This window comes from Panthera onca, chromosome C2 (assembly GCF_046562875.1).
Source record: "Panthera onca isolate mPanOnc1 chromosome C2, mPanOnc1 haplotype 2, whole genome shotgun sequence".
Lineage (NCBI taxonomy): Eukaryota > Metazoa > Chordata > Mammalia > Carnivora > Felidae > Panthera > Panthera onca.
The window spans coordinates 131,317,760-131,334,981 of NC_138347.1; the positions used below are offsets into that span (position 1 = coordinate 131,317,760).

At 40.2% G+C, this 17,222-nt stretch overlaps 1 protein-coding gene and 1 long non-coding RNA gene across 2 annotated transcripts in view; one reads left to right on the plus strand and one right to left on the minus strand.

The window, feature by feature from the left end:
- The window catches only part of MRPL3 (mitochondrial ribosomal protein L3), a 51,853-nt gene extending 48,951 nt beyond the window's left edge, over positions 1–2,902 (plus strand). Inside the window, exon 10 of the mRNA XM_060638662.3 lies at positions 2,544–2,902. Within this exon, the coding sequence (XP_060494645.1) occupies positions 2,544–2,696 (153 nt within the window). The 3' untranslated portion in view covers positions 2,697–2,902. The remainder of the gene's footprint in view (positions 1–2,543) is intronic.
- The window catches only part of LOC132683088 (uncharacterized), an 80,374-nt gene that overhangs the window by 17,866 nt on the left and 45,286 nt on the right, over positions 1–17,222 (minus strand). The window lies entirely within an intron of this gene.

Below are 17,222 nucleotides of genomic sequence, written 5' to 3' on the forward strand. Positions count from 1 at the left end.
TAATGGATGATGGCTTGCCATTACTGAAGACATTCAGAAGGTAGACCGCAGGCAATTCCCGAAGGGTAGTCCAAGTATATTTCAAGAAACAAGCATCAAAGAATGTACAGTCCACTTAGAAATGTTAACATACCAATTAATGTATTTTCAAGAAACATATTTTGATTAAAAAAAGAACGCATCTTGAGAAAACAATCTTCGAACTACAGTGTCTAAACAAGTCTTTTGTAACCTTACAGAAATGTCCGTCCCAAACATTAAGATGTGGGCTTGGGGGGTGTTTTGTGGGCTTGTGTTTTAAGAGAAGTGGCAGTACACAAGTGTGGTCCACTTTTTGAAAACTTTTTCTGTCATCCCACTTTTTCTATACTTCCCAGTGATTCCATAGCAAGTGAAAAGAGCCCCTTTGCCCATGGAGATTGAGGCGCCTCCTAGTGGACAGGCAGCCTCTTCAGCATTCTCTCATCCCACAGGAACTTTTGCACCCCACCCCCAGAGTACAGGGCTGCCAGTAACTTTTTTTTTTTTTAATTTTTTTAACGTTTTATTTATTTTTGAGACAGAGAGAGACAGAGCATGAATGGGGGAGGGGCAGAGAGAGAGGGAGACACAGAATCCGAAGCAGGCTCCAGGCTCTGAGCCATCAGCCCAGAGCCTGACGCAGGGCTTGAACTCACGGACTGCAAGATCATGACCTGAGCTGAAGTCGGACGCCCAACCGACTGAGCCACCCAGGCGCCCCTGCCAGTAACTTTTTAATGCTAAAGTTAGTAAAGATGGTCTTAGGGATGACCAACCTGTTTAATTAATTTAAGCATTTTTTGTTGTTGTCTAGATTCACTAAACGTATTTAAAAAAAGCCTAAAGAATATGTTTACAGCATTATGTGATGTATATTATTAACTATTATTTGTGTGTGCTCATTCCTGTAGCCTAATTTATCATTTAAGTGTTTTCTAGATTTCCTGTTTGTGTGTGTGTCCTACCCCTCATCTTTCCTCAGAGGATTTGAACTGCCTTGCCAATATACAGAAATATAAAAAGAATGAGCCAGAGAGTTGAGAGAGTTTTGGTGAAGGTGGGGAAATAATGAAGCCAGAGGTTAGATTAAGTGCACAAAAATACATACTGTTGAGTCTTACACATTTGTTAAAGATGGGATGCAAACTCTGCCCCTCAGCTTTAGAGCCACCAAGACAAAAGAGATTTAAATAAAATGTCACTCATGTTTCCAATCAATGAATTATAGTACTGTAACATTTATAGTTAGAATATGTAAGTAGTGTTCTCTGAAATGTTCAAGTGTGATAGATCTATCAAAATGTAAAAGCAACTGAGAATTTGCTGTTTAGATCATTTATGACTAAATTTGCACAATTATCAAATTAGCACAGAAAGTTTTGCTGTTGTTGGTTTGGTTGTTTATTTGCTTGGGTTTTATTCTCCATTCTAAATTCTGAAACAGTTTAAATCAGTAAGAATATGACTCCCCCCCCCGCCCCGACCCAAGTTCAAGTTCAACCCAAGATTAGTGACTTGGAAAGAAAAAATTAAATGAGTTTATTTTCTTCTGAGCAACTAACTGAAAATTCCTTGGAACAATTTTAATGAGAGAGATTAAAATAGATGTGTTTCTGTACATAGCTGTTCCTAGCAGCTGTGTACTTATTTCAACCAAATTATTCGTTTCTTATTGCCAAAATGATTATGCCGTGTTTTACTCTGTGTGTATAATTACATGTAATTTTTTTTTAATTTCTCACTGAATGAAAGCTGTAGAATGACTCAGAAGCTTTAAAGAACCAGTAATGTTTTCCAAAAATAAAACCCAACATTTTAGATCATACCAACATCTGAACTGTTTCTTGGTTTATGAATTTACAGATATAATTAGAATATTTTTAGATTAGAAAGAGCTAATAAAACTAGTATAAAGACTTATGGAATGATTGTTTTTTGCTAAATATTATTTTGTCCTTCTCTTCTCAGTGATAATGGTACTTGTTAAATGTAAGCTTATTTCCTTAATAAAACTTGGTATTTTTGGTTATGTGCCCTTTGATGTAAGACTAACAAAAATACTAGGTAAATTCTTTTTTAAAACCTCAACTCAAAAGAATCTATGGTAGAAAATAAAATAATAAAAATATATAATAATAAAATAAGATCAATAATTAAGAAGTAGATGGTAATAACTTTTAGGCACATAGTTTGGATATAGTTGATACCTAAGTAGTAATTTTAAAATATAATTTATCCTCCTGGGCAGTTCTAGAGATTTGTAAGTTATGAGTAAGATATGTAATTATCAGAGTAATTTAGAAGGCAGATGACTGACTTGAGGAAGGTTGTATTTCTGTCATTGGATTAAGTTTATTGGAATAAAAAGAATACATTGAGTTCCTTTCACTTTATGTAACAGTTGTGTTATTCACATTAGAAAATGTAGGAATATTGTTTATTAATAATTAAAACATACTATCTTTAAGTAACTTAACTGGTACTACTTATTAATAAGGTCTTTGTCGTCCCCCTCCTTCCAGATCAGAGATTCTACACTGCCTGCATATAAGGACTTCTGTAAAAATCTACCATTCCCTACATATTTTCCTGATGGAGATGAAGAAGAACTACCAGAAGATTTGTATGATGAAAATGTGTGTCAGCCTAGTGCACCTTCTATTATATTCTCGTAACCCCCGTGGACATGGCAGAACCTCCTGTATTTTATGAGCTTTGATGAGCCAGAGCAATATATAACCAGGAAATATATTTTCCTTTCTTAATCACAGTACCACACTTGTCATCTTTGTCAAGGGCATAAATACATCATTCCATCCCCCAAACTAAATTTTGTTTTAAAAAAATTACCACATTAGATAAATCAGTTAAATAGACTGGATATGCCAGATGTCGATGGACCAGCCGTTTGCATTCGAGCAAAGTCTTTTGTGATTTGTGAGCTTCATCCTTTTTTACTACCTATTCTAAAGTTATCTTAAGATGCTTATGAATTCAGCCTCTTTTGTTAAAGATATTTCTGTCTTTCTGAAGGGGTGGATGTGGAACAGTGGCAAACTTACACTTTCAGGGTGAACTTGAAACTTACACTTTCTAAACAGAGAAAGGAAGTAAGATTTTTATTTAAATTATATTTTAATCATTCTTCCTTGCTTTCCCAGAAGGATTTGAAGTGGCCTGGAGTTGTACATTCAACAAACTTATGAATCACCTATTTTTAAAAATATTAATGTCCCCTGGGTTTTTTCATTGTATGAAATTAAAACGTGTTTGCTAATGGCTACATTATGTCAAATAATCAAGCTTAACAATGCAAGTATAAGCAGTCCTTATTGAACTACTGGATTTCCTCTGAACCCAGATTCCTGAGGACCCACAGGATCTAACTTTTAACTCAGGATATTTTCTGAGACTTGATTCATACAGCAACCCAAGAGACATTAATCATACTGTTAGATCACCATATAATTTCCTAATAACTAATGGATTTGTATTTGAAAGGTCCAACAGTATTTTTTTTTTTGCTGATATTTCATTTCTCTCATTTTTGATTTCAAATCCAAATATAGTCACATCTTTTTTAAATTTTTCATTATTCTTCACCTAATTCCAGTAAGATTTGTTGCAATTGACAGAAAATCCATACAATAAAATAGTTGGGGCACCTGGGTGGCTGAGTTGGTTAAGCATCCAACTCTTGGTTTCAGCTCAGGTCATGATCTGGTTCATGGTTCAAGCCCTGCATCAAGCCACTTGGGCTTTCTCTCACTCTCACACACACACACTCACTCTCTCTCTCTCTCTCTCTCTCTCTCTCTCTCTCTGTCTCCCTCTCCCTCCCCCCACCTCCGGCTCATGTGTGTGCGTGCGTGCTGTCTCAAAATGAATAAAAATAAATAGAAAATAAAAGAGTAAGTGAGGGAAAAACACCTAGGATAACATAAATCAGTATTCAGTTGGGAGTTGGGAAAGAATGGTAACCATATGATACAGATGAGCAGACTATGACATGCAAAATCATTGGACTCAGTTTGACTCTGAGCTGCCTGGATACCAAAGTAAAACAGCATTGATCTTTTTACATATTACTCTTTAATCATGAGTTCCTCAAGAGGAATTGTTTTAAACTGGAATAAGTCTTGGTCACCATACCATTTTTTATTCAAAAAATTACTTATCAAACTGGAAATTCCTGGACTTAAAAGATTATCTCAAACATATTCAAGGGTAAAATATTAGACACATTCTTGTCAGATCAAACAAGGATAGATAATCTTTACTACTGCTGTTCAACAGTGTTCTTGGAAGTCTTTGTCAGTACAGTTACTAAGACAAGAAAAAGTAATGATATAAATATTAGGAAGTGAGAAGATTGGAAGAAATATCTACCTGTAAGACAATCAACTGACAAGTCATTAGAAACAATGAAGGAGGGCCCCTGGGTGGCTTAGTCAGTTAAGTGTCCAACTTCAGTTCGGGTCATGATCTCACAGTCCGTGAGTTCGAGCCCCACGTCGGGCTCTGTGCTGATAGCTCAGAGCCTGAAGCCTGCTTCAGATTCTGTGTCTCCCTCACTCTCTGCCCCTCCCCTGCTCAGTCTCAAAAATAAATAAAAACATTAAAAAAAAAAAAAAAACGAAGGCAGTTCAGCAAGGTGACTGTAAAGATTAATATATAAACATAGCAATATTGAGAAATTTTATGGGGTGGGGGGAAATGGCTACTATTCCAATAGCAATTTTTTTTAAAGCTTACCTAGGAAAAAGCCTTACAAATGTGCTGGAGTCTTATTGGAGAAGTTAAAACTTTATTGAAGGACATAAAAGAAGACAAATAATGGAGGGGATTATCATGGTTATGAATGGGGAGACTTAATATTGTAAAGAATTCAATCCTATTTTTAAAATCTCAACAGGTTTTACCATAGAACTGTTCAAACAGACTCTAAAATGGATGTGAATGTGTACATTCAAAAATAGTGAGCACATGAAATCATAACTATTAGGTATGTCCCCATACTATGCTTACTTACGCTTTACTTTGAAATTCGGCATACTGTATGTCTTAACTACTTTAGTTGCATTTGATCAAAAGATTTTAATGAACTTAGAGATGCGTGAAATTTGCTGATAAACCAATGGGAAGCAGCTGTTACCTTGCAAGACAAATGAACAATTATCGCTGGGAAAACATAAAAACCTTGTTTCCATATAAAACATCTGCAGAGGTGGAGAGAAAGGAATCCTAGCGTCTGAAGATAACCAGGTGGACAGGAGAGCAAGGAGCCATTCAGCAGTCATTTGCCCAGGACATACAGTGTTTTGAAGAAGGCAGGGAGCCCTTTGCACTAGAAAGCCGGCCCTAGACCCACCACCATTTGTCTGTAGAGTCTTTAGTCTTTGGATCTGCATTTGAGTTTAAAGGAGAAAATTTCTGATCACCTTTTAGGGTCATGAGTGTGAACCCTACCTTCTAGAGTCCGGGAGCAAAGCATCCACTTACATCCCCCACCTTCGTACACCTCCTACTCCCCACTGCCAGGGCCTTGCAGCAATCAAAGAGGATCTGGGGCCCATTCCTGCGGACTTTTTCAGTAGCCCAGAAGTAACCCAAGATGTGTTCTACTGACCCAGGTGGTAAGGAGGAAGCCTTCTCTACAGCTATGGAATACATAAGCCAGGGTCTGCCTGGTCCAACACTAAGGAAGACAGGGAATTTGCTAAGAATCGTGGGTCACTATGGCTACAGTGCCTATCATCAAATGTTCAGCTCGAGGAAAATGGAACTTAGCCTATTATGGATAAGCACATGGTCTGGACACTGCTCACCTCACTGTGTGGAGTCCAGGCAATAAGGGGCCGCCTCCTCCACAGTAACCGCCACTGCTCAGGTGCGGAGGCAGTTCGGTTCTCAGCAGCCGAACGCGCTCGGCTCCTAATTTGGGCTTGAACTTGATTTCCTATTTTAGATTTGTTTTGGGAACTTTTTATAACTAACTTTCATTCAAATTAGACATTGGTTCCAGCCTTTGTTGGTACTAGCTATTAGTTATGAGTAAGCGCTGAATCTTATAAAATTGGGAGGCTTGGGGAAGTCCAGCCGGTCAAGCATATTCACTTTAAGAGTTACACTGGGCACTGGTTTTCCTTCCCTCCAGGACCCTCACCTTACTGGAGTAGCTGAAGCTGAAACGTTAATGCCGATTAATCTCGTCTCCACAGTGGGCCCTGGCATGGGGTGAAAAGTGGACGGTGACAAGCTGTCACAAGCACTAAAATGTCAATGAAAGCACTTCTTACCCACAGCAGATGTAAGGATATAATTTGCAAGGAGATTAAGTTTTTCAAAGTCAATAAATTGTGCTTTCAGTAACCTTTAAAGCTGAGATACAGACCTGCTTTTCAGCTTTTCACAAGGGACGGAATAGAAGGATGACTTTTACAGCTTATTTCCAAAGGTGAATTTGTGAATGGAATCTGAGTGCATCTGAGAATATAGGATGAAATACATACACAACTATGGGGTTTGGGTTGGCGGGGGTGGAGGGGGGAGTGTTTTTAGCGTGAAGCATTATGACACACGCTAGTTAAAGCAGCCATTCAGGGTTCCTGATACTACAGGAGAAGTTCCACCAGCCTGTGTAAGAGCACTGTTTTATGCTCAGCAACATCTGTTTGAGTAATCCAAAGAATGTCTATTTGAGAAAAAAATAACATCTGTCAAAATGAGAGCCTCTCCTTTTTGCAGCGAGACCGGACCTTGGTCCTAAGTCACTGCCCACAGAGAACGGTGTCAGCCGCACCACGGTAAGACCCACTGCGGGAGAAAGAGCAGTGTTTGGATTGCGGACGCAATCTGGCCTGGTGTTTGGGCCTCTGGGACGGATGTTCACGTGAATGCCTTTCTTTAAGTGTCTGTATCACTCCTCCTCCTTGTCAGAGTGGAAATACACCACCACAGCTGCTGGTGCCGTCCCGCCTTGCAACATGGTCTAGCCTCCCGTGTGAGGTCTTCCAGCAGCACTCTGTTGTTTGCGTTTCCGTGGCTGGTTTCTTTCTCTTGTTATTACTCTAAATTGCCCGCTACTGCCTGTGTCTCCTGAGGCCGGTACTTCGAAGCTCTCCCCTCCTCTTGCAGGAAGGATGGCAGGGAGAATGGACTTCAACTGCTTATCTCGTTTTTATAAATAGTTTTGCAGTGGACCCCTTTAGTGATGAGGAAGGCCATGTTGCTGATTTCAGTCTTGCTGAGCCAAAAGAGGGCATTTAAATACAGAGAGACAGAGGTAGGTCACTGTGCTGTGAGGCCCCCTTGGGCAAACGTCTCCAGGAGCTTTATAATCAGATGTGTCACTTTGGGGCTACCTGTTTTCTAGATGGGAAGCAATTCTTCACTTGATTAATGATGGATAAAGTTTCTTCCGCCTTCGGGAATTTTCTACCAAGTTGACTCTTGTAACAATCCACATTTCTCCTTCAGTTTCCAGCTTTACTGCTGTATGAGCTGTAATACCTCATCTGCCAGCTTCCAGTAATAATTGCTGGCAGAGCAGGTGGGAGCTTGGCCCCAGAAATGGCAGTGGTCTCCCCAAGCGTGCCTCACAAAACAAATGCTGCCTGCCGTCCAGATTCTGCCTCTAGCAACTGCCTAGGACTCCCTGAAATAAGAGGACCCAATTAAAGTGTCATCATCTCCTCCAGAAAATAGCCAGAGTCCTGAGTACAGGTTGCCAGCCTCCATTTCATCATTTTGTTTTCTGCTTTTAAATGTTGTTTCCACAGAACTTACAGAAGCCCACCTCACGCATTGCTTTTCACTTTTTAGACTAATGAGGTGACCTGTTCAGGTTAGACAAGCCAAATTAATTTCGACGAATGCAACCCATAACACCATAAAAGCAAATAAATGATTTTATCTCAGCTGGCTAAAACATCTTCTTGGCATGGGAGACACAGAGTTGTTCTCTCCTGCCATTTGACTGGAAGAGTGAAAGTGACAGTTGTGCCCTTGATCCTCCAAAAGTGGACTTCATATAAGCACCGGAGTATGTGCTAGGGCATCTAGAAAGTTCATTGTTTTGGTTTTCTAAAAAAAATTTTAATCATAAAGCATCTTTTTAAAAAAAATTTTTTTTTAATGTTCATTTTTGAGAGAGAGAGGGAGTATGAGTGGGGAGGGGCAGAGAAAGAGGGAGACACAGACAGACTCTGAAGCAGGCTCCAGGCTCTGAGCTGTCAGCACAGAGCCCGAGGCGGTGCTCAAATTCGAGAACCATAACATCATGACCTGACCCAAAGTTGGACACTCAACCGACTGAGCCACCCAGACGCCCCTAGAAAGTTCATTGTTTTTAAAGAAAAAGGATAAGATGCCAAGTTGTGGCAGTGCCTCAAATGTGCCTTGAGAAGGAACTAACCAAATACTCCATCACAGAGGTCCTGACAAAGATGCAAGGATGACGATGTAAAAGGGACTGTGTCAGAAGGAACAATAATAAATGCCTCTCTTGGGCAGCCAACATCCATTTCCTCATCTAAAATGGCGTGATAAAGCAGAGATGGCATCAGAGCCTTGGCTGGCAGTCCATCTTGTTCTGCGAAGTGCAGAAACACTCAAGTGTGGACTGCCTCGTGGAGAAGTGCCGGGCCTGGAAGAAGGGCGCCCTTCCCCTCCGCCAGCAGAGGGTTTCGCAAGCTGCTAGTGACAGCCAGCATGCGGCCAAAATATCTATGAATGAGAACCAAGGCGACAGGGTCCACAGAGGAAAATGCGTGTTGAGGAAAACATGAATCAAAACTGAGGAAGTAAGCAAAGGAGAAAGAAAAGTGATAAAAAGGAAGGAAACAGGAAAAGATGTTCCATAACAACTCGAACCTTTTTCTACCTGTACAATTACAACAGGGAGTATCTCTTCCCTGCTTGCATGGTTCACTCCTCTAGCCAGTAACTGATAAGCACAGCTCTACCTTGGGGGAAAAGGTTGTGATTTAATGATCCAAAGTCCTTTGTTCAACTCCACTTCCCATAAAAAGAGAGGCTAAAAGTGCTGTGGCCCAGGAGCCCTTGAGCTGCCCACCCAAACAACTGGACCCCGGAAGAGAGCTCCTCAGGCACAGGTAATTCTCACAGTGGTTTACAAAGGCCGGTCTCACCTTCACCTAACACAGTGCTCCTTATCCCTGACTGCACGTTAGAACCACACAGGGGGCTTGGAGAACCCCAGTCCAATGTTCTTAGACTCTGTGGGGCTCAGCCCCAGGCACCAGTATTTTTTACAGCTCTCCATACCAGTGTACAAAGTTCAGAACCACTGGCCTAAAACAACATGATGTATAGGGGGGCAAGTCATTTGTGGTACCCAGGCCAGTTATTTGGGAGCCATTCACATTGGAGAAATATTTATGAAAATGTAATAGTAGGGACGTTTTATATGTGTGTGGTGCTTTATATTTCAAGGTGTTTTTATGTTCTTATGAGAGTACCGCCCTGGGAAAATGCTTTAACATCTTGCAAGAATATATATACATATTAGATATCATCCATCTTGTATGACTGAGAAAATAAGCAGACTGAGAAGTCTAGGACTTGGTTAGGGCCTCACTAAACAAGTGGCTGGCAGAGCTTGTGCTAAAATCAGGTGTCCGATTTCCCTGTACCCTTCCACACCGTAAACTGAGATTCATGACTTTCTTTAAAGAGAATCTACTATATTGATATAGTTGGTTTCCTCTGTTGTGAACTGTGATTTAGCCTCATACACATGTGTTGAATTGTTTCAGAAATGTGTGACTTTAGTACCTCACCTCTGATTAAAAAAAAAAAAAAAATCACAAGTGAAACAAGCTGTCAATCTTAGCTTGTCTGAATTTTTCAGTTTATTATTGTTGTTGCCAATATTTTCTACTTTGTTTATTTCACTTGTCCTGCACCTGTGGCAAGTATAAAAAGCTTTGAAAAAGTTACTGAGAGGAAATATTGAAAACGGAGAGAATTTTATGCATAAACATACTTTCTTTTTCTGCAAATTGGGATAGATCAAGACTCTCTTCCGTTTTCATGGCTGAGAGCTTTAGAACAACTCCAGAGAAGCTGATGTGGAGATGGAGGGTGTTGGATGTAGGGTGAAGTTACACCAGCAGATTCCTAGGGGTTGACATATTAATCAGTGAATCCTCCCTCTTGGGCCATATCTGGACCCCTTCCCTTTATGCCTTGAAGGTTAGCAGTCAGAACTATAGGACATTTATTGAACACTCACTGAGCGTCAGATGTTTTACATGGTCTCTTGTTTAATCCTCAACCACCCTGCCAGGTAACTGTTATCACCTCTACTATATACATGAGGAAATTGAGACTCAAAGATTATGTAGCATTTCCAAGTCAAATACCTAGTGAATGGCTGAGCTGGGACAAGAACTGAAGGTCACCTCTGGACTCCAAGTCATGCATTCTGGACAGAGCCCCAGCTTCCAGGCACCCGAGTTTGCTAAACATCTGATGGAAATCAGAGTTAGCCCTCTTTTCCACTATGGGGAGAGAGGAGCCCTGTGCCTGTTTGCTGTACCTGTAGATAGAATTTAGACAACTTCTCTGGGGGGTAGTTTCTACCATGGAAGTCAGTGTGAGAGGATGAGCTGGGCATGAGTGTGGGGGTCTCTTGCTACCAGACCGTGGAACTTTGGTGGAGGCCCCTCCTATTTAGAATGGAGTGAAACTGCTCCACTGGCAAGGCTTTCTTCACCATCCTCAAAGGGGAAAAACATTGAGGGTTTGGGGAGGATGAGACCTTCTGCCCTTTCACTCCAGGTACAGGTCAAGACAATCATATTACCCTCTCAGCTAGCTCCAAAATGATTGTTTGGAACTGAGCAAAGGTCTTAAGCTTGACTAATAGATATTGATTGGACCTGCAAGTAGCTCCAGGCAGTAAAACAGTATGAGACCTAAAAAAAAAAAAAAAAAAATCCTGAGTTTCCAGAATATCAAAGAGGTCAGACCAACTAAAACTGCTGAATCAACTTTAAAAAAAAAAGGCATTGATTCAAAATTTAATTGAACAGAGAACTCTCACACCTTTTTATACACAATATCCCAATTTTCTCTCCATCTCATGGGTAGTAAGGTGCATAGGACCCGTCTTAATGGGTGGACAGGCCTAGGAAAAATATCTGTGGATATTGATAGGATTTATCCTATTTATTTCATAAGTTGGGTTGACCTAATTAATCAAACACAGAAGGTCAAGGATCTGGCAGGTTTTAAAATGTTCCCATGGGGTGCCTGGCTAGCTCAGTCAATCGAGTATCTGACTCTTGTTCTGAGGGTCGGGAGTTTAAGCCTCACACTGGGCATGGAGCCTACTTTAAAAAAAAGAAAAGGAAAAATGTTTTAGTGATCCTTTTCTTTCACCATCAGGTGGGAAAGTATCTGAACTTTTAGGATGGTGATGCTCCCCTGCCACGGAAATCCCACTGTTTGCTCTTTGCTGGTCTCTGTGTGGAATTATTTGTCTGGCCAAGGTAGGGGTCCTCCTTGTCATTTCCTGGGCTCTTGGTTTGTTGAGTCTGTGTTGAACCAGAGTTAGTTTCCTGTTCTCACTGAAATGATAAAGAGACATTCAGAGAATCCACCAAAGGAGTAAATAAAGATTGGGAGAAGGTCACTATGGATCAATCACCCAGTTTGATCTTTATGAAGACTAAAAAAGGAATAAGATTTTTTAAACTTAAAAATAAACTATTTCACATCATAAAAGCAATATTTGTTTACTGCAAAGATTTGGAAAATGAGAAAAACACTTCATGATCCCATCTTGCAGTTACTAAGACTGTTGACCTCTTCTAGAACTTCCATGCCTATATATGTGCATGTTTGTATAATAAATAGGATGACTGTGCCTGCTCTTTGATAGTCTTTTTTTTTTTTTCGGTTGATAATATATCTTTTTGTGTCATTAAAATTTGGGGGTTTTGTGGTTTTGAACTTCTTTTTTTTTCCCCCTTGCAATTGGAAACCAGGCTGTGATGGACATCTGTATAGCTAAATCTTTGTGGCCATCAATAATTATTTTCTTAAGTAAATTACTAGAAGCAAAATCACTGGTTCAGTTGATGTATAATACTAAATTACCTCTGAGAAAGATTGTTCCAGGTTAAATGTGTTCAAAATATCCTCTGTTTACTTACAACAAAAATAGCTGGTCTGTCACTTCCTGACATGAGGTGTGTTTAGGCATCTTCCTCAAGCAGTTGCCCTAGTATTTCTCCCCTGGTTCCAGCTGGGGGGTTGCTTTTATCCTTTCCTTTCCCAAGTTCCAGATGGTTCAGTTCCCAAGTATCCTTTATTTCACTTTTCTCCCTCCACCCCTAAAGATTTATCTCCTTAGTGAGACATGCAAGGTCTCTCAATACCAACTTGGGATTTCCAGAATCTCTAGGAAGACATCATGCCCAGATGATGTGAGTAGGCCATTGCATGGAAAGCAGAAAGGAAAGCAAAAGCATATATCACTTCCACCTCTGATACTGGATGGGTCCAAGTATCTCCATCAGAGCCCCAGGAAGAATGTTCCATTGCACAGTAAGGGAGGAAGGAGGCTGGCTTCACTGCGTCTGCTGGTGGAAGATGGTGTTCGAACTGGCAGTATTGGAATGGTACTAACACTGGACAACCATCACTGACGTCTCTCCAGTAAACCACGTCTGTGAGGCCAAAGAGGGCAAGTGTCGTCATGAGCCCTACTGCTAGGACATCGTCCACATTGCGTACACAGGGGGCTGCATGATACATTTTCTCAGGGATTAATGTTAGAAAGATCTGTTTTCTCCAGTCAAAAAGAGGACGATTCCTTAACTCGGGGAAAGGAAGGTTGTATCTTTAATGTGCCTCTACCTTGACTTAGCCTAGTTTCTAGGACGATTATCTCTCTTCACCCCATCTTTCCTATCCAAGTTGCATGGCAATTAATATTTAGTTGTATACTTTTAGGTATACGCAGTCCTACTCCACCTGTGTCTCTTAGGGGAAGTCGTAACACCTTTTCAAAAGAAGGAAAGAAGAGGATTTCATGAGAGAAGAGGAGCCAAGATGGCGGAACAACATCGAAGTTTTTTGTTTCCCTCACGTCCATGAACTACAGCCAGACCAACACTAAACCATCCTACACACCTAGAAAACTGATTGTGGAGGATTAACACAACAATTTGCACAACCTGAACCACAGAATTCAGCAGGTACACAGTGCAGAGGAGTGAACTTGGGGAGCGAGAAGCCGCAGAGGGCAGGGAGGTGCTTTTGTGGGCGGAGAAAGGATGGAAACTGCAGGGGGGGAATACAGGAAAAGCACCCCACACACACACAAAAAACAGCTGGACAGAAAGTGGAAAATTGGAAACAGCCACAGAGACTAAACTCAAAAGGGAGAAAGGAGAAACCAGAGGGTTTAAATTCTGTCAAGACTGTAAACAAGAGGAGTGCAAAGGCTACAACTCCGCAGCTCGATAACTGGCGATGCTCTGGTGGGAAGGGCAAATACCCAGGAGCAGAGTGGGGTCCGGGAGGTTCTCGGGCTACACGGGGAAAAGCGGTTCCACTGCTGGAAGGACATTTGGTAGAGACTGTGAGGCATCCTGGTCCCAGCAGACCCCAGAGAATGGCCACATTCACTGCTGCTTGAACAAAGTCATTAAGGGTGAAGTCTGGTGTCAGATGTGTGTTGTGGTTTTCCATAATCCCTGAAAAGCTGCTGCTACACTATCTCATGAACTCTTCTGGGGCGGCCTGGCACTTGGCCATAGTCTCAGGGCACCGGCAGCAGCAGGGTCCAGCAAGCGTTCCTGGGTGTAGCCGACATTCGGCCCTTGCTCATTTGGCCACTGCTCGGTGAGACCCTCCCGCAGAGGGGCGGAAGGGGTTAAAGCCACAGTCCTTCAGAAGTAAGGGGCTGGGGAAAACAGCTGCATCTGAGACAAAACTCAAGAGAGAGGTACTGCCTGGGGCCCGGTCATGGACAGTGAAAAAGGAGGGAGTGGAGGAGAGCTGAAGACAGAGGGCCAGTGCACAATTGCTGATCTGGGAGAACAGAGTTCCGATGCTAGAGACTGGCTAGCTGGGTGATGCCATTTTCAATGCTCCCACGCATGCGCATACGCACCTACAAGCACCACAACAATCCACCCCAGTAGGTTAGCAGCGCCATCTAGTGGAAAACAGAGCCATTACACTGACCCTGCCCAACTGGGCCAACCTCGCTCTTCAAAATCACGTCTCACAGCCTACATAGTTTATGGACTATAAAGCGCTACATACTCTGACTTCTAGGGGAAAATGAGGTAATTTCAGTGCCATTTCAATCTGTTAGCAGGTCCATCTTTTCAATTTTCCTACTTTTTTTTCACCTTTACACTACTTTTCTTTTTCTTGAATACAGAAAGAGAAAAAATTCATTTTTATTTTTCAATTTTTATTGAAAATATTTTTAATTTTTTTTACTATATTTTCTACTTCTGTGTAAATTTTATCCAATTCTATTTGACTTCCATCATTTTATTTTAGTCTACTACAGTGTATTCACCTTTTCAAATTTTCAAATGATTTCTTTTTCTTTTTTCTCTTTTTCGTTTCCTTTCTTTTTCTTGAATGCAGAAAGAGAAAAACTTCATTTTTACTTTCAATTTCTATTAAAAATATTTTTCTTTACTTTTTTCTTACTAATTTTTTTGTTTTTATGTGAATTTTCTCAAATTCTATTTTACTTCCATCATTTTATTTTAGTCTACTACACTGCATTCACTTTTTCAAATTTTCAAAAGATTTCCTTTTTTTACATTCCTCTTTTTTCTCTTTTTCATTTCTTTTCTTGAATAGAGAAAGAGAAAAAAATCATTTCTACTTTTATTAAAAATATTTTTCTGAATTTTTTCTACTACATTCTTTACTTTTGTGTACATTTTTCAAACTCTATTTTACTCCCATCATCTTTTAGTCTATTTCAGTGTATTCCTTTTTTTTTACTTCTGATTTTCTTACCCCACCTCTTCCATTTTTTTCTCTAATCTGTAAACCCACTTTCAACACCCAGACCAAAACACACCTAGGACCTAGCATGATTTCTTCAATTTGTGTGTGTGCATGTGTTTTTAAGTATTTAATTTTCATTTTTTAAAATTTTAATTTCATAATTTTAATTTTTGTACCTCATTAATTCCTTTTCTCCCTTCAAAATGACAAAACGAAGGAATTCACCCCAAAAGAGAGAGCACAAAGAAACGACAGCCAGGGATTCAACCACACAGATACAAGCAAGATGTCTGAACCAGAATCTAGAATCACAATAATAAGAACACTAGCTGGAGTTGAAAACAGATTAGAATCTCTTTCTGTGGAGACAAAAGAAGTAAAAAATAGAATGAAATAAAAAAAATGCTATACCTGAGCTGCAATCACAGATGGATGCCATGGCAGCAAGGATGGATGAGGCAGAACAGAGAATCAATGATATAGAGGACAAACTTATAGAGAATAATGAAGCAGAAAAAAAGAGGGAGATTAAGGCAAAAGAGCATGATTTAAGAATTAGAGAAATCAGTGACTTATTAAAAAGGAACATCAGAATCATAGGGGTCCCAGAGGAGGAAGAGAGAGAAATAGGGGTAGAAGGGTTATGTGAGCAAATCATAGCGGAAAACTTTCCTAACCTGGAGAAAGACACAGACATCAAAACAGGAAGCACAGTGGACCCCCATTAGATTCAACAAAAACTGACCATCAACAAGGCATATCATAGTCAAATTCACAAAATACTCGGGCAAGGGGAGAATCATGAAAGCAACAAGGGAAAAAAAAGTCCCTAACCTACAAGGCAAGACAGATCAGGTTTGCAGCTAACCTATCCACAGAAACTTGGCAGGCCAGAAATGAGTGGCAGGATATATTCAATGTGCTGAATCAGAAAAATATGCAGCCAAGAATTCTTTATCCAGAAAGGCTGTCATTCAAAACAGGAAAGATAAAAAGTTTCCCAGACAAACAATAAGTAAAGGAGTTTCTGACCACTAAACCAGCCCTGCAAGAAATTTTAAGGGGGACTCCCTGAGGGGAGAAAAGATTGAAAAATTTATATATATATATATATATATATATATATATATATATATATCAAAAGAAACAAAGATTAGAAAGGACCATAGAACACCACCAGAAACTCCAACTCCAAGCATCATTACACAATAAATTCCTATCTTTCAGTACTTACTCTAAATGTCAATGGACTCAATGCTCCAATCAAGGACATAGGGTAAAAGAATGGATAAGAAAACAAGATCCATTTAGATGCTGTTTACAAGAGACCCACTTCAGACATAAAGACACCTTCAGACTGAAAATAAGGGGATGGAGAACCATCTATTATGCTAATGGTCAACAAAAGAAAGCTGGAGTAGCCATACTTATATCAGACAATCTAGACTTTAAAATAAAGACTGTATCAAGAGATGCAGAAGGGCATTATATCATGATCAAGGGGTCTATCCACCAAGAAGACCTAACAATTGTAAACATTTAGGTGCCAAATGTGCAAGCACCCAAATATATAAATCAATTAATTACAAACATAAAGAAACTCATCGACAGTAATACCATAAGAGTAAGAGACTTCAACACCCCACTCACAACAATGTATAGATCACCTAACCAAAAAAATCCACAGGGAAACAATGGCTTGGAATGACACACTGGTCCAGATGGACTTAACAGATATATTCAGAATATTTCACCCTGAAACCGCAGAGTATACATTCTTCTCCAGTGCACAGGGAACGTTCTCCAGAATAGACCATATACTGGGACACAAATCAGCCCTAAGTACAAAGAGGTCGAGATCATACCATGCATATTTTCAGACCACAACGCTATGAAACTCAAAATCAACCACAAGAACAAATTTGGAAAGGTAACAAATACTTGAAGACTGAAGAATATCCTACTAAAGAATGAATGGGTCACCCAAGCAGTTAAAGAGGAAATTAAAAAGTATATGGAAGTCAATGAAAATGATAACACCACAACCCAAAACCTCTGGGACTCAGCAAAGGCAGTCATAAGAGGAAAGTATATAGCAATCCAGGCCTTCCTAAAGAAGGAAGAAAGATCTCAGACACACTACCTAACTTATGCCTTAAGGAGCTGGAAAAAGAACAGCAAAT